General features: G+C 51.2%; 1 protein-coding gene across 2 annotated transcripts in view; it reads left to right on the top strand.

Moving 5' to 3' along the window:
- LOC144176040 (putative glutamate receptor) overlaps positions 1-23044 on the top strand; it is a 104257-nt gene that overhangs the window by 27073 nt on the left and 54140 nt on the right. For both annotated transcript variants that reach the window (XM_077705158.1, XM_077705157.1), the window contains exons 3-4: positions 18218-18388; positions 18625-18763. In XM_077705158.1, the coding sequence (XP_077561284.1) occupies positions 18218-18388; positions 18625-18763 (310 nt within the window). The remainder of the gene's footprint in view (positions 1-18217; positions 18389-18624; positions 18764-23044) is intronic.

The raw sequence follows: 23044 nt of genomic DNA, 5'->3' as shown, positions 1-23044 counted from the left end.
CGGTGCTCGGCATGTCGACATCAGAGGTTGTAGCTTCCGGCAGGCCCGCCAGCTACAACCAGAGGTTGTAGCTGGCGGGCCTCCTCCGCACGCTGAAGGTATCCTTAGACGTCTGCATTGAGATCGTCGTCTTCTACGTGCGGAAGCATGGCGTCAAGCATCGTAGTCGGCCGTCTTCCATAGACAAGCTCTAACGGTGTCATCTGCGTATTTTCCTGGATAGCCGTGTTGTACGCAAACGTAAAATATGGAATGACTTCGTCCCAAATCTTATGATCAACGTCGACGTACAGACAGCATACACGCGATCGTCTTGTTAAGACATTCCGCTAGCCATTCGTTTGGGGGTGGTACGCCATCGTTGTTCGGTGATCCGTGTTGCTGTAGCGTAAAATGCCTTGCATGAGCTCCGCAGTGGAGACTGTTCCGCGGTTCGGGATTAGGACTTCAGGGGCTCCATGTCGCAGCACAACTTGGCTTATGAAGAACTTCGCGACTTCTTGTGCAGTTCTCCTCGGAAGAGCGGTGATCTCAGCGTAGCGCGTCATGTAGTTTTTCGCTACGACAATCCACTTGTTCTCAGATCCTGACGTAGGGACCGGGCCCGCAAGGTCCATTTCAATCTGTTGTAATGGCCTCATTGGGAGGGCGATCGGCTGCAGAAGTCCGGTGGGTTTCGTCGGCGGCGTTTTTCGTCGCTTGTAGTCACGGCAGCTCCGGACGTAGTGGACACATCGGTTGTAAGGCGGGGCCAGAAGTACTTTGCCTTGATTTTCCCAATAGTACGTGCAGTGCCGCGATGTCCGGACGACGGGTCGTCGTGCGACGCTTCCAAAATTTCGTCACGAAGGTCTGCAGGGATGACTAAAAGATAATTCGTTCTCGTTCCAGGGTTGAAATTTTTTCTTCACGAGGACGGAGTTTTTGAAGCTGAATACTGGTAAGTTGCGTTTGAAGGCCCTAGGCACGGCGACATTGCGTCCTTCGAGCTAGTCGATCATGACGCGCAGGTCGGGGTCGGCGCGCTGCTGGGCGGCTAGGTCGCTCTCTGTCATGACTCCGAAGAACGCGCTGTCTTCATCGGTGTCTTGTGGTGGTGGGTCGACGGGGACGCGGGACAGGCAGTCGGCGTCGGAGTGTTTCCTGCCGGTTTTGCAGACTATTGTAACGCCGAATTCTTGCAGGCGCAAGCTCCATCGCCAAAGACCGCCAGAGGGGTCTTTTAAATTGGCGAGCCAACACAGCCCATGGTGGTCTGTCACAACGTTGAACGGTCTACCATACACGTATGAGCGAAATTTTGAAATGGTAGCGAGGCACTCTTTCTCGGAGGTAGAGTATTTTCTCCTCACTTGACAGACCACGGCTGGCATAGGCGATTACCTTTTTGCAACCGCGTTCCTTTTGGACGAGGACGGCACCCAAGCCTATATCACTGGCCCCCATGTGCATTTCCGTTTCGACGTTTTCATCGAAATGAGTGAGCACGGGCTGGCTTTGCAGGCGTTGTTGCAGCTCGCAGAATGCTTTCTCTTAAGCACGTTCCCAGCTTAAAGGGGTATTAACTTTCCTCAATCGTGTGAGTGGCTCTGAAATGCGTGCGAAGTTTGCGCCGATGCACCGGTAGTATGCGCACAGTCCGAGAAATCTTCGCACGCCCTTCTTGTCTTTCGGTCTTGGGAAGTTCGCTATGGCTGATGTTTCCGCAGGGTCAGGCAAGACTAACGCGGCGTTCACGAGGTGGCCCAAAAACTTGAGTTTCTCGTACACGAAGCGACACTTTTCAGGCTTCAGTGTTCACCCAACGTACGAATGCACTGTAAAAAAATGGCCTCGGAGAAAGCTGCTGGTAAAATGTTGCCGGACATATTTCCGTAATTTAGACAACGGAAAGAATTTTACGAACGAACATTCCGTAGTACGGAAAGGCTGTAACAAACAAACACTCCGATCTAAAAAGGACGTCTTTCCGTAATTGATAGAACCTTCAGAAAAGAAAAAAAAATACTTCGACGAGGAATCGAACCCGCGAACTTTATCGAATGGGCACGACGCTCGAGACCATTGCACCACCGCACGAACGCTCCACTTGTGAGGAACAACCTGTATACTACATGGATGCCCTCCCTGCGTGTGCCATACATCGGTGTTTACTAGCTGGCTTACAGATTTCCTGGCTGATAAAGTGCGACTTCTTAAATAGCGCTTGCGCAGTAAGGTTCCGCGACGCCCCCACAATAGTTGATCGCCATCAATTCCGCTGTTTCGAGAAAGCGCTCGCAAAAATGTGTGTGACTGGCTGCGACTGCGATTTCGCACTGCATGAATAGTGCTTGCTGTGCTTTGGTTTTAAGCTTTAGGCGAAATACTTTGGCCGATATTGATTCCTTAAGAACTTCCGCAGCTCTGCTTCTGCACGCGAATGACCTTATATTTTCTACAAGTGTGCCGGTAACACACGCGTGTGCAGTTTGTAGGTCCGGGGCAGCGGCGTCGCCTGAGCGCCGTAAAGGCAAATACAGCGCTCGTGCTGAGCGGTATGGGCCTCATGATCCTCACTAAGTTTACTACACTTTAAACACTAACGAAACACAGCCGCATTCATTACGCCACGAATGTTGTCGGGGCGCAGTTTTCGCTTCTCTATCGATTCCCGACGATCGACACGACAATATATTTCTTGCAGTTATTAATAAACTCATCTGTTTCTATTCTGCATCATACAGAGGAAACGCCCGTATTTTGCAAAGCAGAAAAAGATTCCGTTTGACTTGTAACGGAGAGAGCATCCGTATACTGAAGGACGGAGCGCACTTCCGTTAAATTACGGGTGTTTTCTTTGTTATGCATTAAACGGAACACGGCTCTGTTTTATTACGGCCATCTGGTCCGTAATTTGTCCGTAAAATTACGGATTGTTTTGACAGTGTGACCTCGAGTAGAGACTCCAGCCTTTCAAGGTGTTCGTCGAAAGTCCGGGGGAATACCACAACGTCGTCGAGGTATACGAGGCAAGTCTGCCACTTCAGGCCAGCTAGCACAGTTTCCATGACTCTACACAGTTTCCACAGTTTCCATGACTCAGGCCAGCTAGCACAGTTTCCATAGCCCAAACAGCATCACCTTGAACTCGTATAGACCGTCCTGGGTTATAAATGCTGTCTTCTCTCGGTTTCTCTAATCCGCTTCAGTTTGCGAGTAGCCTGTTTTCAAATCCATCAATAAGAAGTACTTCGCATGGCAGAGGTGGTTGAGGGCGTCGTCGATTCGTGGCAAGGGGTAAACGTCCTTTTTCGTGATTTCGTTCAGTCGCCGGTAGTCAACCCATAACCTTAATGCGCCATGCTTTTTCTTCACAAGTACGACCGGCGCAGCACAGGGGCTTTTCGATGGCTGTATAATGTCGTCGCTGAGCATGTCGTCGACTTGAGTCCGAATGGCTTCCCGCTCGTGTGAAGAGACGCGGACTGTCGGGTAGGTCGGGCTCCATCTTTGGTTATGATTCGGTGCTTTGCCAGAGGTGTCTGACGTAGTTTTGAGTTCGGCGAAAAACACTCGCTGTAGCGACGCAGCAGATCCAATAATTGGTCCCGTTTTTGTTGCGGCCGCGCCGGGTTCACGTCGAAAGGATGCGACAGCTTGAAAGCATCTGCGCGGTCACGTTCAAAGTTGGCGACCGCGATCACTTGTCGTGTTCCTTGCAGTGTTGTACGGAACGGCGTTACTGGAACTTGTTCCATTTTGGAGGAACGGAGGAACGCCACCGTTCCATTATGGGTCGGTGGAACTGTAACGGTAACTCGTTAGGTTTTTGGAGGAACGGCAGGAACGGCGTTGCTTCTGCAAATGTTACATTGCTAGGATATGGCTGTTTTTGATGCCAAGGGTCGAGTACAAAAATCCACAAGTCGCTACTGTGTTTCTCTTCCTGCAATCTGGCCAGTTTGCCCGCGCCGTGCAGCGGAACGCGCTTCCTCGAAAGTCAAAGGCAGAAGAATAACCACGCAGCGGGCAGCTTGTGCTTGCATTCATGCGGGCGGGGCTTACGTGGCGTTAGACGGGTGAATAGCGCAGCCGCGAGAATGTTTTTCACCTTTCATTGTTTTTCTGGAAAGGCCAGGATTCGCGTCTACCCGGTAGGATTGTTCCCTGTGGGGGAAAGGTTGTCTAACTCCGAGCGGCGCTGCAGGTACATTGTGAAACCACTGTATCTGTTTATTGTCAGGGGTAATTACCGATGCGCGGGTGCGTTGCTATGCTATGCTATGAGGTTTTAAGGGGGGGTGGGGATAGGTGGGTGAAAAGGGCCCGGAACTGCCTGGCGTGGGGTGCCGACAGGGGAGTGGCGCTCACTGTGAGGTCATTCGAAGTGTCACCGGCTATGAATAGGGCTGGGCGCGCCGCAGTGTCTCGGGGCGCTGTACTGCTCGAAGTTACAGAGTACTTCATTGAGCAAATCTGTTGGGCAAGTTGGTGCATTATGGTTCAACAAACAGAGCGCGACTTGGACAACGTCGTTGTCCAAGTCGCGCTCTATTTTTTGAATCACAGAGTACGCATGCAGTTCGTCACGGCGTGGTATGTGGGTCGACGGGAGTTCCAGGACCTTTTTGCTTTGCAAGCGTCATGTTGACAAAGGACAGGAATTTTGTCAATGTTGCGCGTAATTTCGTCGCGTGCCGTATGGACAATACCTGAGAGAGGCGGCTCGAAGGTGGACGGCCAGCCTTAAGAGTTAGTTTAGCTTTAGTTGGTCGGTTTCTACCTGTGCTTTACGCACCTGTTTATGATACGCGTTATTTACTGTGCTTTTCCCTTATGCGTATTTCTAACCACAGCAACTGATTTGTGCGTCGCGTCTACATATTTGGCTATTTTGGGTTGTTTACTTTATCTACTACCCTGATTGTGTTCGGTATATTTGTAATTCTTGCGCGTAGATTTCATGTGTGCCTACGCTGTTGACTTTTATTTTTTTCTTGAATTAAACTTGTATTGTGAACATTGTAGCCATTACTTAATCTGTTGTGTTTTGTTACTCGCAAATTTGTGCTGTATGATCCGCACAGCTTCACTTTGGTAACCTCCTCGCTCAATTCCCTGCACGGGGCCTGTAAGGCATTGTAAATAACCAGCAATATGGTAATAACCATGCATTAAACGCCTATGTATTGTTACTTTCGACACAGTTTCCTATGCTAGAAATTAATTATGTTCCTGCATGTAACTTTCCATTGGCACATCTGAAGCCCAGTAACCTTACTGAGCATTTGTAAGACCGAAGTGGAAAGTGCCATACGTGTTGCACCCATAATAGATGAGCACCAAAATCACAGTTAGGCATGTCTGGAGTTTGTCCGGTGCTCCCTGAAAAAATTTGTCTAGGAGCGTTTCTTTGCATTCTTTTTATCTCCAGATAATCTGCTGCCGGCGGAGTTCCTATTCTATAATATACGTAGTTCGGTATGAGTTTTAAATCACATACTTCCTTTCGCCTCGGGATTATCGGACACCATACTGTAATTTTAAAAATGAAATGTAAGGTTAATCTAACGACACGTTACAATGTTCCAAGTGGAACTGGAACGCGTTCATTTCGCAATAAAGAAACTTGTGGCGGGAACTCGCTTCAAAATTGGGAAGGAACCAGGAACGAGCTTTCGTTCCTGCTTTAGAGGAACCTCTACAACACTGGTTTTATGCGTTTCTTCGAGGAACGCACTTGCAGCGCCCTTATTTAGAGGCTGGTACTCCTCGGCGAAATTAGTGACCAAAACGTGGGATCTGCATTGCTTAAAGCTCGGAATGCCTCTTGCGACGGAGACACCGCGGTCCAGAAGCAAACTTTGGTCACTCTCTACGATAGCTTCGATGTCAGGGGCAGTATCCTCACAGTAGACGGTGATCATCAAGCTTGCGCGGGGTGATGTGATCGTCGGTGGTCCTTACAGCAGCACGGTGTTCAGGGTTCGGTACCGGAGTCGTGGAGTAATCGGAGGAAAAAGTTATCGACTTGGTCTGTAGATCCGTCACCGTTGCACCGTTGTCCGTCAAAAGTCTATTCCAAGAATTACATCGCGGGAGCAGTTAGGCAAAATGACGTACGCACCAGGGTACGTGGTGTCGTCTATGGTGACCCGTGATGTGCACGTTCCACTTGGCGTTACGAGATGGCCTCCTGCTGTGCGTATGTGCGGACCGTCCCATCCTGTCGTAACTTTCTTCAGCTTAGACGCAAATGACCCGCTCATTACTGAGTAGTCGGCTGCCGTGTCGATGAGGGCGACTACGTGAAAGCCGTCGATGGACAACTGGACGTCTGACGGTGCTTTCCTACCCGCCGCGGTGGCTCAGTGGCTAAGGCGTTGCGCTGCTGAGCACGAGGTCGCGGGTTCGATTCCCGGCCGCGGCGGCCGCTTTTCTGATGGAGGCGAAAAGCAAAAACGCCCGTGTGTACGAAATCTCGACACACGATAAAGATCACCAGGTGGTCAAAATTAATCAGGAGCCCTCCACTACGGCGCGTCTCACCGCCTGCGTTGCGTCGGCGCGTTAAAACCTACAATCAATCATCATCAATCCTCGAGTTTCGGGAGCATCTGGGCGTCATATCTCGGCTTGTGCGTGTTGACGGTCGGGCACTATGCGTCGTGATTGTCGTCATCTTCTCAGCGGCAGGCTCTGTCTTTTCGGGTACGCGTCGCGTCGTCTCGGTGTCGTCGTGTTCGGGAGACACGTCCGGGTTGGATCGGGTCGTCCGGCCGAGGGCATGTCGGGAATCATGGTCTTCAGCGAGTCGTTACGTCGTTGGAGGGTTTTCATTTTTCCGCGGTCGTGCGACTTTACCTCCAGAGGTTCCTGCTTTTAGTTTCCCCCACGTGGGCTTGGGGAACCCCCACGCGTGAAGTCAGAGTACCTTCGACGACTTGGCGATCGGTATGGGTAGGGTGACGGCGAACGGTTGCAGCGCGCTGGACCTCGGTTGGCGTTCGCAGGTAATCTTCGAATTCAGTAGGGCGCTGGCCGGGCCGGGGGCGTGATTTGTCGACGGGGAACCCTCGCAAACCGAGCCTCTTGTAGGGGCAGCGACGGTAGGTGTGGTCGGCCTCTCCGCAGTGGCAGCACAGCGGACGATTATCTGGCGTTCGCCACAAGTCGGTCTTCCTTGGGGCGGGGGGTTGCACGGCAGCTGGTCGGGCCAGCGACATGGGATGATGGTATGGAGCCTCGGGACGACAGGGGGCAGGCGGGTGAGGTCGACGGAGAGCTTGCGGCTCGCGTAGGGCTTGCGGCTCGCGACGTGCTTCTGGCGTCGTTGAAGTCCCTAGCGCTTGCTGCATTTCTTCCCTAATGACGTCGGAGCGACTTTGGGTTGCGGCGGCGTTGGGAGAAGCTTCCGCAGCTCTTCCCTTACTACTGCGCGGATAGTATCGCGTAGGCTGTCTGCCGGAATCCGCATGCTGTCGATAGAGTTCGCATTGGCCGCGCCAACAAAGTTGCGGTCATACTGCTTAGCACGCATTTCGAGGGCCTTCTCAACTGTGCTGGCTTCGGTCACAAATTCGGCGACGGTTTTGGGCGGATTGTGGACAAGTCCAGCAAACAGTTCCTTTTTCACACCGCGCATCAAGAAGCGTAACTTCTTTTCTTCCGTCATGCAAGGGTTAGCACGCCTGAAAAGCCTTTTCCTCTCCTCGACGAACACAACAATGCTTTCGTTAGGTTGTTGTGTCCGCATCTGCGGCAATACTTCGGCCCGCTCTTTTCGCTCTTTTCGTCGTTAAAAATTGTGTTCTGAAAAAGGGTTGAGTTGGGCGAGTTGGTAATGTTGCATCTCGAAAAACAAACTGCGCGCAAGTTAACGGGGACAAGAACATATGAAGACGGCACAAGCGCAGTGCCGTCTTCATGTGTTCTTGTCCCCGTTAATTTGCGCGCAGTTTGTTTTTCGAGATGTTTCTGAACTCGTTCCAAGACTCTAGGGAGCTCTCATGGTTTTCTAACCAGATCCGTGCTGAGTCCTCAAGGTAGAAGAACACTTGACTCAGTGCCTCCGCGTCGTCCCATCAGTTAAACAGCCTGATATTATTCGGCCTGCTCCAACCAGTCTTCGAGGTCCTCCGTAGGTGGCCCATGGAATGATGGGGGCTCCCGGGGTTGCTGAAGAACGAGGGCAGGATTAGATGCACGGGTCATGGTGCCTGCGTTGATCATGGTGGTTTTGACGACGTCTTCTTTTTTCACTTTATTCGGAAGCAGTCCAAACTCTGGCTGAAGACCTTGGTGTAGGGGGCTGACACGGGGCTTGCTTGTCGGCTTGAAGAGGGCTTGGGTTGCATGTACCCAGCACCCCCACCAGATGTCACGAAAGCAAAGACGACGCAGTTGTCTTCAAGGAAAACACGCTTATTTGAGCGAACTTGTGCTCCCCTAAGAACTCAAAGAATACACAGGGGGGCGAAGCAGCAGTCAACACAGTGACGTGCCCAGGCGAGCGTCGGCGAGTCGAAATGCCGTGGCGTCTGCTAGGCATTTATCTTGTTATTATCATTTATCTAGGCATTTGCCTGCTAGTCATTTATCTCTCGGAGCGAGGCCTTCTCGAACAGTCGAATTGCATCTAGAACACTGTAGATCATACAAGATTATTCTAGGCTGGTGACTTTAGTTCGCGACTCTCTCTCTATCAAAGGAGATAACACGTGAGGTATAACATGCGCATCACTTGGCCGACGGATAACACAGATAACATAGCCCGGCGCAGTCGGGCGGCAAAAACAAAACACAAAGAAACAAACCCAAAACATGGTTCGTTGCAATATCATCCCCCAACACCCTCCCCGCGGTCCTCGGGAGCTACTGTGGACCCCGGACCATGCTGGCTTAGGCGGCAGGAGGCAGCACATTCTCATGCTCGAGAACTCATTACCCAGGATTCTGCTTCTCTTGCTCCTAACCACAGCACCCCCACCCCCCTAAACACATCCACCGACAACACGCTCCACCACAGACTGAACCGTCCGCACCCCCTATCAGAAGAGGAGGCCCACATGTGGCGCATTATCCAAGCGCATGCCTTCCCCTACCACGCAATCCTACCGCCCTCACACCTACCCCCTGTTTCCCTCACTTCACTGCCCGCGCTGCGGAGCACTGCATAGCACACTTTCATTCCCTCTGCCAGTGCCCCAAGGATCCCTACCAGTGTTGCAGAGTTTCCACTCCGGAATTAGAATGACTCCGGATTCATTCCACCTTTTCGTTATGCCGGAACGGAATGGGGATGGAATGAGTAATGAAATGGGAATGGAATTAAGCGCCTTTTGCCGGGAATGGAATGGGAATTAAATGGGGATTTTTAGACGACGGTGTCACCATTGCTGGCGCCTTCCGGCTACTTAAATAGTCTGTGGCGATGACTGCGTCCGTATATCTCAAAAGGAGCACCGGCTACGAAAACGAGAACATATACCCGCCATCTCGAGTAAGTCAATCCGGGCAGCCTGCGCAGCGAGTGAAAGTGAACTTCGAGCGGTGCAAGCGCGCCTGGCCGGTGGAGACGTTAGGTCGGCTCTTCGTGCTTCGGCAGGCTTTTTGAGGCATATCTTTCTCTGTACAACTGCCTGTCGCGCCGATGGCAGGCTGGCGTCTCTCTCGGTGGCAGGAGCCGTGTGGCCAGGCCAGCAGGCGGGGAATATCATCAAGAAGCATGGGTGAGGAAGGGGAATACGAACGGCGCCCATCCGAAGCCGCGGTGTTCCTCACCGCAAGCTGATGCTGCGAAATCTTGGAGCAAGCAATATAAAGCGTTCGCGCATGAACCGTGAAACAACGAGTCTGCTTGGCGTTCTCCTCCTACCCTCCATACCCTGCCCGCATTGAATGGCCTTGTTGCTTGTAAGCAGACCTGGAAGGCCTCTCGCGAGAACACGGCGCCAACCCGTCGACCGTCTGTCCGTGTGTTGCTGCGGGGCCCCGGGGCTCCAGCTCAATCAAAGCCAAGGCAGCAAAAAGAAAATTGTGGGTGAAGGACTTGCGTGCCCGGCACCCGCCATAACTAATATAAGGGCCTTGAAGGACAGCCGGTACAGGACGTTTATTAGGCGTAGCAGCCCTCGCGGAACACACACTCAGCTGGCGGCGAAGAGGAGGACACGAGCCCCGAGATGGAAAATGATGATGAGGATGACTATCAGAGGAAGATGAGGTATGGGATAGTGTCCACTGGGTAACTGAGGTAGCGGTCAATGTCCCAAAGGGGTGGCGCACGACTAACTGCTCACATCAATTTCCCCCTGTGGACGAGGCGGCCGCCCGGCCGCAAGTGTTGGGGAAGCGCGGCGTACGAACGGCTTGAGGCGTGAGACGTGCACGACTTCCGTGCCACGGTAGCGGCGGTCCAGTGGGGCGGAATTAGGGGCGACACGATAGTTCACTGGGGAGGTTTCTTCAAGCGCTGTGTAGCGACCCGTGAAGCTGCGCAAAAATTTCTCACATAATCCTGGCCTATGAGTGGGAGTCCAAAGTAGAACCTCGTCGCCCGGCCGGAACCGAACAGCACCGTGAGTGGCGTCGTAGCGATTCTTTCGATCCTGTTCGCTGGTTTCTCTATTCGGACGGGCAGCTCGGCGGCCGTGGTTAAGGCGGGAGACGAACTGCTCAGAGAGCGGGCTTGATGCGGATACAGGAGCCGATAAAAATGAAGCGTCGAGCATGAATGGTGGGTCGCGGCCGTGGACGAGAACAAATGGAGAATAGCCGGTGGTTTTTTGAACTGCAGTGTTTTTTGAACTGCAGAGGAACCCTTTTTATGTTATTTCTAGGATATTTCTGAAAAAATACTCTTTTATACCAGTTCTATACACGCATTCTTTCGTATCTAAGGGTGATTTAGTATCTTTTAGGCCGGCTTAGCTACGGAGGCTAGCCTATCACCGCGTTTGAATAAAATTCTCCACCGCACCGGAAGCGCCCGTCCTGCACTGGCTTGGAAACAGAATGTCGCTATGTTTTTCCTCCTTATGATCTTCTTCCTTTTGTGTCGTTTCCTTCTTCTCTCTGTTAGTATGACTGCGAGGATTGTCCAGTCACTCTAGTTTGACCTGCCTACACGCTTCTAGAGTAAGCGTGCGTTGCTAATTCCGTAATCAGCGTGCTCAAATCCAGCTGTAGGTTCCAGGGGTGCGATGATGTGTTTCATTGCCACCTTCATGGTCCTTTTCTCTTCGCGTTGTTTTTGTTTTCTCCTGGGTTTCCTTCTTCTCGTCCGGCTGTGGGCGCGTAACCACTGAGAGGGATTGTTTCTTTTGTTTTGTTTTCTTTTCTTTTCCTTAGCCTTAGGAAGATTTTCATATTCACAATTTTCGCAGGCGTTCATTGGTACTTTTGTAATTAACAACACACTCGATTCACTCCCGTTGGCCTGAGCACATATTTCTCACACACGGTGCTAAGTAAGAGGCCACAACGCATTCACTAGGTCCACGTTTCTTTGCCGAAGCCGAGGCTGCACGATGGTGCAGGGGATGCATGTTGGACCCGCATTCTGTTGGTCCCCGGATCGACTCTCATACCCACTTAATTTTCTCTGCTTAGTTTTTATTCTGTTTGCGCTGTCAGCAGTTTTTCGAACCATCTCGGAGTCACGCCGACGCCGGGCGCTGCATTTTTGCTTAATGAGGCATTTACTGCTTTCGCATTAAAAATACTTTGGGCGTAACGCTATGCAGTCAAAACTCTATCTAACGAAGCCCGATCTTACGAATTTCCCCACAGAACGAACAAATTCTAATTCCCCCGCCGGTGCCCATACGGCTCAATGCTTTTATGAACTCGAACTAACGAAACAGATTCAGCGTCCTTCGCAATTACGAAGTACTTTAAGAAACAGGAATTTAAAGAAGGAGCAATTTCGGATGTGTTTTCTCAGAAAGCCTAGAAGATTATTGCACCACGCCAGAAAAAAAAAAAACAGAAAACACCAGGCCTCTAGTTTTGTTGTTACGGATCTGTACGAGATACACAGCAGTCACGTGGCCGCAGACCGCGGCATACCGGCCAGCACGCTTTTCGCAATATTGTGGGGAGTGGACGCCATCAACCATGCCGCTAGGAAAAGGACCTCAAGACCACCCCACACGAGAAGTTGGAGGAAGCCGTGTTATGTTCTTCAAGGACTGAGGGTCAAAAACGTTACGCTCAGTGGGGAATTAATACAACAAGCAGGCTGGGGGGTGCGACAACTTAAGGGGAAGCGCCGGCTGACTCAGTGTTTTCACAACGGACTTTTACCGCATTGCTAAATTCAAGTGGCTCGGCCGACGCAATTACGATGTCATGGTATAGCTGCTCTGATGCGCCTCCCTTTAGGCATCGAATATATGGAATCAGCTGCTTGTAATCTGACAGTGCCAATTGTACAAAGGTCTCGATTTAACGAAGTAATTCACAATTCCCGGTGACTTCGTTAGATCGGGTTCTTGCTGTATTTGAAGCTACTTCAAGTGCCCGCCACGCGCTCTCAGAAAAGCAGGGCTCAGCACATCAGAGGGTTTCTCACAACGCGTGACGAGTATTTCGTGCCGCACATTATGCTATCAGCGCCGTAAAATTTCAGAGCACTGTCTTGTGGCGACGTGGCATTTGCAGTAGGCGCACAGAGCCACGGAGCCATTGCTTCAGGCTCATAGTGCCGCTTGCCGATGCCAATAGGCGCTCAGAAATGCTCCGCTTTCGAAAGCGAGTGGGCGCTCAAATGCACTGGAAGGAATTGAATGAGTAGAGTACGATACGAACGAGTGCCACTTCGTTCGCAACGTTGCAGCGTTCGCGCTATGCAGTCACTCCCACTGAGAAGTTTTAGGGGTGAAGCCCCTTTGCGGCTCGGGCTGTCGGCGTCACGTGTCTTATACTCGGGAACAAGCTAACAACGGCAATACCTTATGTACGGTGTCACTTCGCCTAAGCGACGGAACCGGATGTCAAGGGGCGCGCGCATTTTGAAAGGAGATTGCTATTAATGCGCGACATCGTCGGCCTTTTCTCACACAGTCTGTCGTCTCTGCAGTAGTTTATAAGCATATTGCCACGCAGCAAGAATGAAAATGTGTTAGTCCGGGTGAGTCAAGGTAATTTAATAAGGCGAACTTGTGGCTCCAACAACTGAGCGACGCACACCACCCGGTCGACCGGCTTTCTTCCTCGCCCAGTTCGCTGCACGTGCTCTCCCGCACAACTGCCAGAGACACTCCTCGTCTTCGTCGTCGTCAGTTCGTCAGCACGCGCTGAATAGAGGTGGCTGGAGGCGTTCCCTTCGTCGTCGTCCTCTTCAAACTTCTTGTATACGCGACAATTTTGAGTCTGAAAAATCACGGAAGAGGGTCGCGCCATGTTTAAAATATTCCTAGTCCGGGCCCTGTCGACGCTCGCGACACAAATCCTTGTCCTCCCCCTCCGCTCCCCATCTTAGCAGACATTCTAAGCATACGCCGCACGTTCCCTCTTCTCCATTCCGGGCTTACCCGTCGCGAGCAAGTAGTCATTCGGCAGGCGCAAACATATACACTGCACACACCCACTCGTCTCCATCTGTTCCAACGCACGCCAGACACCCCTGTCCCACTCTGTCCCCACTGCCTTATTCCCCCTACCCAGGACCACATTCTGTGGGAGTGCCCCTACAACCCTACCCAACCACACAATTACACCGGAGAGTGGCTGGCTGTTGCGGCGAGTCTCCAACAGCAACGGGAACTGGCGGCCCACATCATCAGGGCCCTCAGCGGCTGCCTGGACCGAGGCGGCTGATTCGCCCCACCATCCCATGAACAATAAAGTTTCTATCTATCTATCTATCTAGTAACGCAATACTTGCGCCGCGGGGAGTAACATCCGGATGCGGTGATCAGGCACAGCGGCAACTTCCGTTGCCATTCATATGTTGTACCCGAATATAGCCTCATGTAGTTACGGTGCTAACACACTGGAACACTTGTTTTCCAAGGCCTCGCACTAGAACGTTTTATCTCCGTGAGCAAAAACGCGAACTATGGAAAACACCGGGACACTCGTTTACCAACGCCTCGCGCTAGAAGGCTTCGTGCTTAAAAGACACGGGACTGCTACAGCGAAGCTGTATACCTTAATTCCACAACGGTTTCATCTCCGTGGGTAAAAACGCCCAGGCGACAAGAACACACTGCATACTTCGCCCCTCCCCTGGTTTCACGTTAGCAGAAATGGCGCGGGGATTTTTTTTTTTTTTTCAGGTCTACGAGAAACGTGTTTACGGTTGCTAAGACCTACATTTTACATTGATGAGGTACACGTAAAAGACAATACTTGATGCGTAAAATATCAGGCATGGGAGGGGTGAAGCAGAACATAGTTCTTCAGCTTTGTGGTGCTTTTTAGACCACCATGCGTGTCTAATAAAACATTTCTGGAACTCCTTAGTAGTATTAGCCGAATTAGGGCTCAGGCATCCGAATAAAAACAGCCGGAACTCCTAATTGCCGAATAGTTTACACTGCTCTGTAGGATACCGAGCCCCTTAAAAGCACCATAAAGCATTTTTAGGCGCTATGCGAACTGTTCTGGTAAAAGTGCGAAAAGTTAGGGCGTTTTGATAAACACTTCTATGCTGTACCTTGCATCCTTATGGAGCTCTGTTTCCCGAGGTCTTAAAAGCCCGCTTCACCTTTACCAGAAATGCTTGGCCGGTAATAAATGCTGGGCGGTAATATAACAAATCTTATATCGGAGTATGATGGCACAAAGCCTTTTCATTAAATGCTTCCAAAAGGCCCTCCCTGGGACAGCTATACGCCGAGCTTCACTAAAGCGGGCTTCACTATACTTGCGACAAAAGCCTTGCATAGAGAATTTTTTTACCAGTAAATGCTCATAAATAGTGCCCAATAGCAAAACGTGATGGGCCTATTGCTTTTAATTGGTAGCGTTTGCGCATGCGGGTAAAGAGTGACACACCATGATTTACAGACGGGCAGGCGGTTTTCTTCGTTGAGTCCACACAAGAATGCCTACGCACCTAAAATTTTGTCACTTCACTTTCGTCACCACTATCCACACACATGTTGAGGCTTCAAGCATTTGCGGTAACTGTTTCTACGGGTGATGTTTCGCCATGCTGCCTGTGTGGTACGTGTACTTTAAAACGCATATGGGGAATATTTGGGCCATGGCCAAGTTAAACTTTAAAAATAATATATGTAGGCGCTTCTGCGTCATGTAATATGAGCCCGTGGCGCCTCTATTTTTAGAGCGCAGCTCTTAAACGCCCGCTCCTATGGTTTCCCGTCCCCGTCCCCTTCGTTGTAAGCGAGCGAACGAAGAGGACGCCGAACATAGAGCTAGAAGGAAAGCGGAGGAGAGTATGGCGAAAGCGTGAGAGTGAGGACCGTATGCCGAGCTGTGGCGCGAGACATGCTCAGCGGCGGCGACGCGCTGCGAGGTAACGCGAGATAATGCGGTCATTTCCTGAGACTCAGCAGCTATGCACCGTCACCGCAGTTCACCCTGCGTTCAGATTTTGCATTGCGGAGTATCGCAATCGTCAGGCATTTTTTACTGGTTCGCGTGCGCCGGTGTGCAAGAGGTCCATCAGCCTGCGTTGATTGATTTATTCCTTCAATTAGAGATGGGTTTTTCAAAGATTTGGCGACCAAATCCTCTGACACAAATTTCTAATTGACAAATCTAAGGAGGAATCAGTTGGTACCTGTTTATTTAAACTGCGATGATTGTTTACTTACGGCAAATGAAAGTACAGGAAACATTTACACGACGATGGAACTATAGACTAGTTTATTAACACAAAATGCAGACGATTATATCCAGGTAGAGGAGGATATCAAGAGGCAAGAACAAAATAAAGTTTGTATTCGCACGGGTCATTTGGTATGCCATGCCTTTCTCAATAAACCTTTCTTCGTTGGGATGATCCAAGAGAAGTTGCACTGCGCAATCGTCGGATTCAGTGCAAAAATAGCAAGCTTCGACAATCCCTCTTTTCCTGCACTTTGTGTCCTCTGCCAACCCGAGTGCGTTGTCAAACCAAAGCGCACATTTACATTGTTTGCAGTGCGCCGCGTGCGTTCCCTGGACTTTTTATTGGTTGCATGCATTGTAGTGTTCTCTTAATCTATAAATTAAACATCTGCCTGTTCGTCCAATGCATGCTCTGCCCCATGGAATGGGTAATCAGTAGGAGACCTTTTACTTACAATCGAAATATTTATTGCCGTTCTTATTTCCGCAGTACTGACTGTAGTCTTTTTTGTATTGGTTTAATTTCTGGCACTTGCTCTTTAACTTCAACTGAACCAAAAAAAAACTAGATAAATGTGGCGCCTGTGCTGGTTTTAAAGGTGTCGGAAACATTATAACTTCAACTGAACCAAAAAAAAACTAGATAAATGTGGCGCCTGTGCTGGTTTTAAAGGTGTCGGAAACATTACAAAAATAATACTACTCTTCGTTTTCTTTTCTTTTGTTCTTTTTTAGTTTGCAATCTTGCAGAAGTAGCACACTGATTGGCACTGGCACTAGCTCTGAGGCACTGGCACTAACTCCAAGCTCTTCTCCGCGGAGTGAAGACCGCTCGTTTTTATTGATTTCATTCTCCGTTTGAAAAACTTTGAATGACCGTAACCATATTGCAGACTCTTGTCTGGTAGTGCCAGCCCGTGCGGTGTTTGCCCACCTCAACTCTTTAGCAGAGACTGGGCGCAGCCACTTTGTAGGTTCCCCGCGTGTATTCTAAGCCTTCATCTGGACTGTGAAATGGGCCAGGAATACTGTCGCTGCATCTCCGTGAGCATTTCGTCTGGAAATAACAATTGACTTGACTTTAATTACCTTGACCTGACTATTAAAACAAATCAGAAAATCATGAACATAACGAAGGAAGGAATGGAAGTTCATGTCGGCTAGCCACTTATTAAGATTTCAATCTACCACTTATGGCAAAATGTCGGCGATAGCGAGGCGATGCACGAACCAGTGAATACTCCCTCTGTTTACACATACAGGTCTTTCCCAAAATTCGTGAACACCGCTACAGGTACACTTTCAACAACCGTGTGAAATTGCGAACGCTGTCGTCATGAAGGTCGAATTTAACGCTTGGGAACCTGTGTTGTTCTCAGGTGCTTCAGTGGCTGCTTTTTGGGGTGTTCAGTAATGCGAGTGCGCAACGTCAAGTGCCATGCAGGTGGGGAAGCCTTGAGGCATTGCGTGACGTCGTCCGAGTTCTTTATCCCGAACGGGCCACCAATCGCTATAGCCGTTTTAAATGGGTTTGAAGATGTGCTGCCAACTTGTTCTGCCACGTTCCTTAATCCTAGCGCGATAATCCTGAGCGTAGTCCTTCTTCAAGTATTCTTACCGAAAACGTGGCTTCAGGGCTGCTTTCTTCATTGCTCGATGCCCTTCCCTAGCTTTTCAGGGCCATGTACCCAAATTCCTCAACCACTCGGCTCCGCATTCTTCTTAGCTGTGTCACGTCGATGTCACAGATTTGGAAGTTTTAATTAGTTCGTCTGGTGCCTTTCCTACGTGTCCTACTTATCAACCCCGACGACGGATCCTGTTTTCCGACATAAACCACTTGAAATTGTTTATTCTGAAATGATTCACAAATGGTTCACGTCGTCTTGGGCTTTGAATCGTTGTTTCTGCAACACAGGAGCTTTGTTCCTCTGGGATTCTAGCTGCTATGCTCCTGCGCATTATCTCCGCTTAGTAGTATATCGACAGGTTTTGGATAGGACGCAGAACTTGGGCTCATTTTCCGATACGTCTTCACATTTGCGGGAAATTGACATTTTGAAAGATTAATTACTGCATTCTTCCCTTGGTTTTTCGTTTCTTCTGGGCAAGCTTACGAATATAGCAACCCAAATTTGTTCTTCCTTTGGTACTGCGAGACCAAAAAAATACCTTAACGCGAACTTCGCTGCGCACGAATTCAGCGTTGCGTAGCATATTGCGGAAATGTGGCTCAGCATAGTCATATTTTTGTCTCCAAGTCTCCTTTCTCAGTATCTTCGAAAGTTTCCTGGGTGTTTTTTTCTGGTTGTCCCATAGTTCTTTGGAATCCGGTGCGCTAGAGTTTCCTGTGTTTCTCTCTGTTGCAAGTGAACATTGGGCGCAGTGTAAATGATTTCTAATGAGCCCCTTGTGTCTCTGTCTGCAGGAGGCCGACTGGGCGGTGAACCCATTCGCCCAGACCCACGAACGCTTCCTGGCGACTCGCTTCACAGCTGAGATGCTGTGCGCCGACTTCGCCATTCTGGCCGGCAGCCCGCGGGACGACGGCATGGGGGGAGCCAGCCTGTTCGGCTACATTTTCGCCTTTGACTGGCAGGTGCGCATTCGACCATGACGCGTGTATGCGACTCATGCATGCGACCGCCAGTCACCTAAGACCGTTTTCTGTGTCGTAAAAAAGGCGCGCAATGGGTTTTCCGGTTCTCCGGGCATCGCCACGATGCTTGTCTTCCTGTTTGCGAAAAATAAGCTCCAACCTCACACATTACAAAGCCTTCCAACTTAAGAGAACGGTACTCGCCAAGGCTGTAAAGAGATGTAAACCTGACGCAGGTCTGGGCCATGCTGGTGTTGTTTCTCCAGCTTCTACCTCTTCTACTGGCTATCGGTGATCACCTGCTGTTAGGGGTGGCCATGTCAGCTTCTTACATCGGCCATTGGTACCACCTCGTCAAGATTTGCTGCCTGGAAGGTAAGCCGATGCCGACTCTTTTATAATAATTTCTGCATAGAACACGTTCGGAGGGGAGAGTTAAGTGTCTTCCGCACTCGAGCTTCCCTGGGGTACAACCCGTGGCCCCGTGCGGGATTAAGCTTGGAGCGAAATGTGCGACTGGTAAGCCAGTCTCCTAACACTCCTTGTGCTCAGCGCACAGCTAGAGAGCACAGCACTCTTTCGGGTTCTGAGTGCTACGTTTTTCTCCACCATGCACGACTGCAGTTGATAAGCAAAGCTGTGTATCACGTACACTTGGAAGAAGGGCAGTCGCCAAGGCGCCACAGACAAGGCGTATCCTATAAGCCGGGATTTCAGCTGGGAAGCAGATTCTTGCCGAAACCGACATAAGAGCGTCCACTACCCGTGCTGAGCTTTCTTCTCTCAGCGAAAACGCCTCCGGAAACTCGGTAGCCGGCCATAACACTGCTAGTAAATGTTTGTACCCGGACTTCGCCTCAGGAAAAGGCTCGGCAGCGTAAATTACCTGCCGCCCAAAGGCTGCTGAAACCAATGGCACCAGCTTGGCTTCCCTGCGCATTGGCACCCGTCGCAGGACTGCGATGGGTTCACTACAACCTTCAAACAAGACGGTGGCTATCACTTTCCCGAGAGCCTCTCTTTTGTTTCGCTTATTCATAGGTGCCCGACCACCCATTGCTGAGACACAAGTTCAAAAGAAAAGGTCCGCACGGTTCCTCTCGTGGACGACTAACTGATCTAAGGCCTTGTCCATTCTATCTCGGCACTGCCGATTTGCAACTGTGCTGCTCAGGCTTCCAAAAAGCCCCGGATGACCGGACTTATGCCTGTTTTGTTCCTCGTGCTCCTGTCGCCCCACTTTAATATATGACCATTAATTAAAGGCTAAAAAAGCGGGCCGTCTCCACTAACGTGAAAACATGGGGAGGGGCGAAGCATGCACTGTATAAGTGTATTATGAGGTTTTGATGATGCGGTTTAGATGTATGATGCGGTTTCGAAGTTATGATGAAGTGTACAATGCGGTTTCGATGCTGAACGCTCGGCGTCTTAGGCCTTGGCGCATTGGCGTTTTTTGCCCACGGAGATGAAAATGTTGTGGGGGCAGAGGTATACACCTTTGCTGAAAAAGCCCCGTGACTTTAAAGCCCGAAGCGTTTCAGCGTGATACGTTGGAAAACGAGTGCCTCGGTGTGTTCTTTTAGTACGCGTTACGTTCTAGCGCGAGGCATTGGAAAACGAGTCGAACTGTTTTAGTACCGTGACTACAAAGACGCCGACAGCCCGAGCCCGTAATGCGCTTAACCCCTAAGAGGGCTTTTATGGTGTTTTTATAGAAATGCCCATTTGGGCGTTTGTGCCCAAAAACCTATAAATGCCTGTCAATGCCTTTTTTGAAAATCTGCGCCTAATGAACACTCTTTAGCCTCAAGTTTCGCTTTCGAGTGCAGTTAGAGATTGTTATTTACGTTTCCGGGCAGCATCGACTGTTCGGAACTACATAGATATGGTGTTCAACCTAGCGCTGTAATTCAACCAACTCCCGGAAAACAGCCGTTAGCAGCTGTGGAATGGAACGCTCACTCTCAGTGACAAGATGCACAACTCTGAATCTAAAGATCTGAAGATAGTAGTAGTTTGCTCCGTGGTCAAGCATTCGGGTGGTGCAACGCTGGCGTAGAGGTAAAGCGTCCGCCTCGCGTGCAGCAGGAGCGCGGTTCGAATCCCGGTGCCGCACAAATCCCACCGGGTAAAGAAAATCCGCGTGTTGATCGAATCGCAACATGGGGCTTGGGGTGTGGGCTCATCCCGGTGACCATTGCCGGTAACGCACTCCCTCACCAGAGCACAATTGGCCACTCTGGTGTAGTAATGGCCACAACCTCCCACGGGCTTTGAAAGAAATTCAAGGGGGCAAAGAACCTGGTGAGTATCAGATAAGAGCAGACCTCTTGAAGGACGGCGGAGAAATTGTACTAGAAAAACTGGCAAACCTTGTGGGGAGCGCCTTGGCACACCTTCTGGCCTAGAGGGTGTTGCCCGGAGCCCCTCGCCGCGAGCTCCCTTCCCTTGCCCTCCTCGCCTGCCGTGCGGCTACAGGCTATTGCTACAGGGCCGCAAGACTTGGGAGAGGCGGGTGCCCGAGTGATGGCGCGAGGGAACGTGTAGGAGCGGGCGGTGCCGTGGTGGTGAAGAAGAACCGTGCGCGGAGACTAGGACTCGGGAGGGACAGAGTGTTCTTGGCTGGTGTGTGTGTGTATGCCCGGACGGGCGACAGCGCGTTGGAGGATGTGAGTAAAGAGTTCTTTCACGCAACCGCAGTGTGCCTCATTCCTGGGCATGCCGTAGAGAGCAGGCCCACATCTGGCGCCCGAACGTGGGGCTGATGTCAAGCCCACCCGTGGACATTTGCTCTCTGCGGCTGCCGGGAAGGGGCCCACTGCGGCTTGGGACGGCATTCCTTTGTTCCGGGAAGGAAGCGCCATTTTGGCAGTGGGAGACCAGGGCTTTGAGCCGTGTAGATGCATGTTTGTAAATTAGTTTTGAGGCCAGTGTTTTAGTTTGCTTAGGTTTTACGATGGCTGTAGATGCCTGAAGTTTTTCTTGCGTTTTTTTCTCTGTTGTTCGGGTAACGGCCTGAGTGGTTACATTGCGAGTGTATTTAGCGTTTGTAGGGATATTAGTCGCTTGTGTATTTTGACGTGTTCCTACTGTAGTTTTTTTGTATTTTAATGTGGCTGTAGTTCAGCCCCGTTGGTCCTATGTATTGTCTTGACGTTCCTTTTTTGCTTACATTGTAGATTTGTGTGTGGCGCGTTGCGTATGTAGTTAGCGCGGCTTGCTCTGTATCTTCGCGTCTACAGTTTGGCGTGGTTGAGCCAGCTTTTTGTTGGGTAGATCGCCGGCAATGGCTCCTACCCCACGGAGAGAGATGGGAGAGACGGAGAGGCCGCGGGGCTCGGGGGGAGACCCAGTGGCCGCTGCGCAGGAGGCTGCTGATCAGTTGCAGCCCGCAGATCTCGCCTCTATGATGAGGCAGATGACCGGGATGTTCGCGGAGATGAACCGAATGCTCGGTTCGGCGACAGCGGCTCCCACCGCGGGTCCTGTAGTGCCAGTCTCGAAGCCGCGTTTGGATATCGAGGTTCCCTCCTATTCCGGCCACGGAGACGTGAAATCCGTTTGCGAATACCTGCAGCAACTGGATTCGTATCAGACTGCGGTAGGCGCATCGGATGATGACGTGCTGAGGCGGGTCCTGCCCGTGGCACTGGTAGGAAGCGCTACGCGTTGGAGGCGCTGCCAACCGGCTTTCGAGTCGATGGCAGATTTTAAGGACCGCTTCCGCGCTGAATTCCTGCCACCCGATTACGAACTCCGTATGAGGGACGAGCTTACTCTTCGCACGCAGCACCCTGAGGAGAGTCTCCTCGAGTACGTGCGGGCTATGCAGGAGCTGTACGAACGGGCCGACCCCGAGGCAGCCGACGCGGTCAAGGTAGCGCGCGTGTGCAGGCAATGCCACCCGCGTTTCAGACCGTACCTGCGGGGCCGGAGTTTTCGCAACTTGGAGGCCCTCGCACAAGAAGCGCGAGTAATTCAGGCTGATTTACTCGCCGAGCTTCACTACAGGTTGCCGCCGAGACCCGAGGAATCGCTCGAACCGGGTTGCGCCTGGTCGGGATGGGGAGACGATAACTCCTCGGTCGGAAGCAACGCAGGCGACGGAAGAGGGAGGCAGGACGAAATAGCCCGCTTGTGCTGGTTTTGTCGCAAGCCTGGCCACTTTTCCTGTCAATGCCCCGAGAAAATGCGTAGCACGCAGGGAAACTCGGATCGCCGGCGACGGTGAAGGGCGGTGGCTCGTCGTCGCCGGCGGAAAGCGAGAAGAGGGGGCCAGACAGAGGGAGTGTGAGGGAGCCCCCAGGGCACCCCGAAGCTGGCGTTGACGGGCAACTGGCCCCCTCCGCATGCAGGGCGCAGGGAGACCCCTCTTCGTCTGCCCCATTCATGCGAGTGCAATTAGTCGGTCAAGAACTTTTTGCACTGGTCGACACGGGCTCGACGGTTTCTCTCATCGGGGACGAAATCTTCGAAGCCTGCCGGAAAAGAAGAATCAGGGTGAGGCCCGCCGAGACACCCTTGAGCTTAGCAGCGGGTTCGGCAAAAGCAGACGGAGCTGTGAGACTCACGCTCGCTTTTGATGGCAGAAAGCGCAGACAGCGTTTTGTTTGCTTGCCTCGTTTGTCTGTTCCAGTCATACTGGGCAGAGAT

This window comes from Haemaphysalis longicornis, unplaced genomic scaffold (genome assembly GCF_048455015.1).
Source record: "Haemaphysalis longicornis isolate Haplotype H1 unplaced genomic scaffold, Haemaphysalis longicornis Haplotype H1 scaffold_3, whole genome shotgun sequence".
Classification (NCBI taxonomy): domain Eukaryota; kingdom Metazoa; phylum Arthropoda; class Arachnida; order Ixodida; family Ixodidae; genus Haemaphysalis; species Haemaphysalis longicornis.
This window is presented reverse-complemented; position numbering and strand designations above follow the sequence as displayed.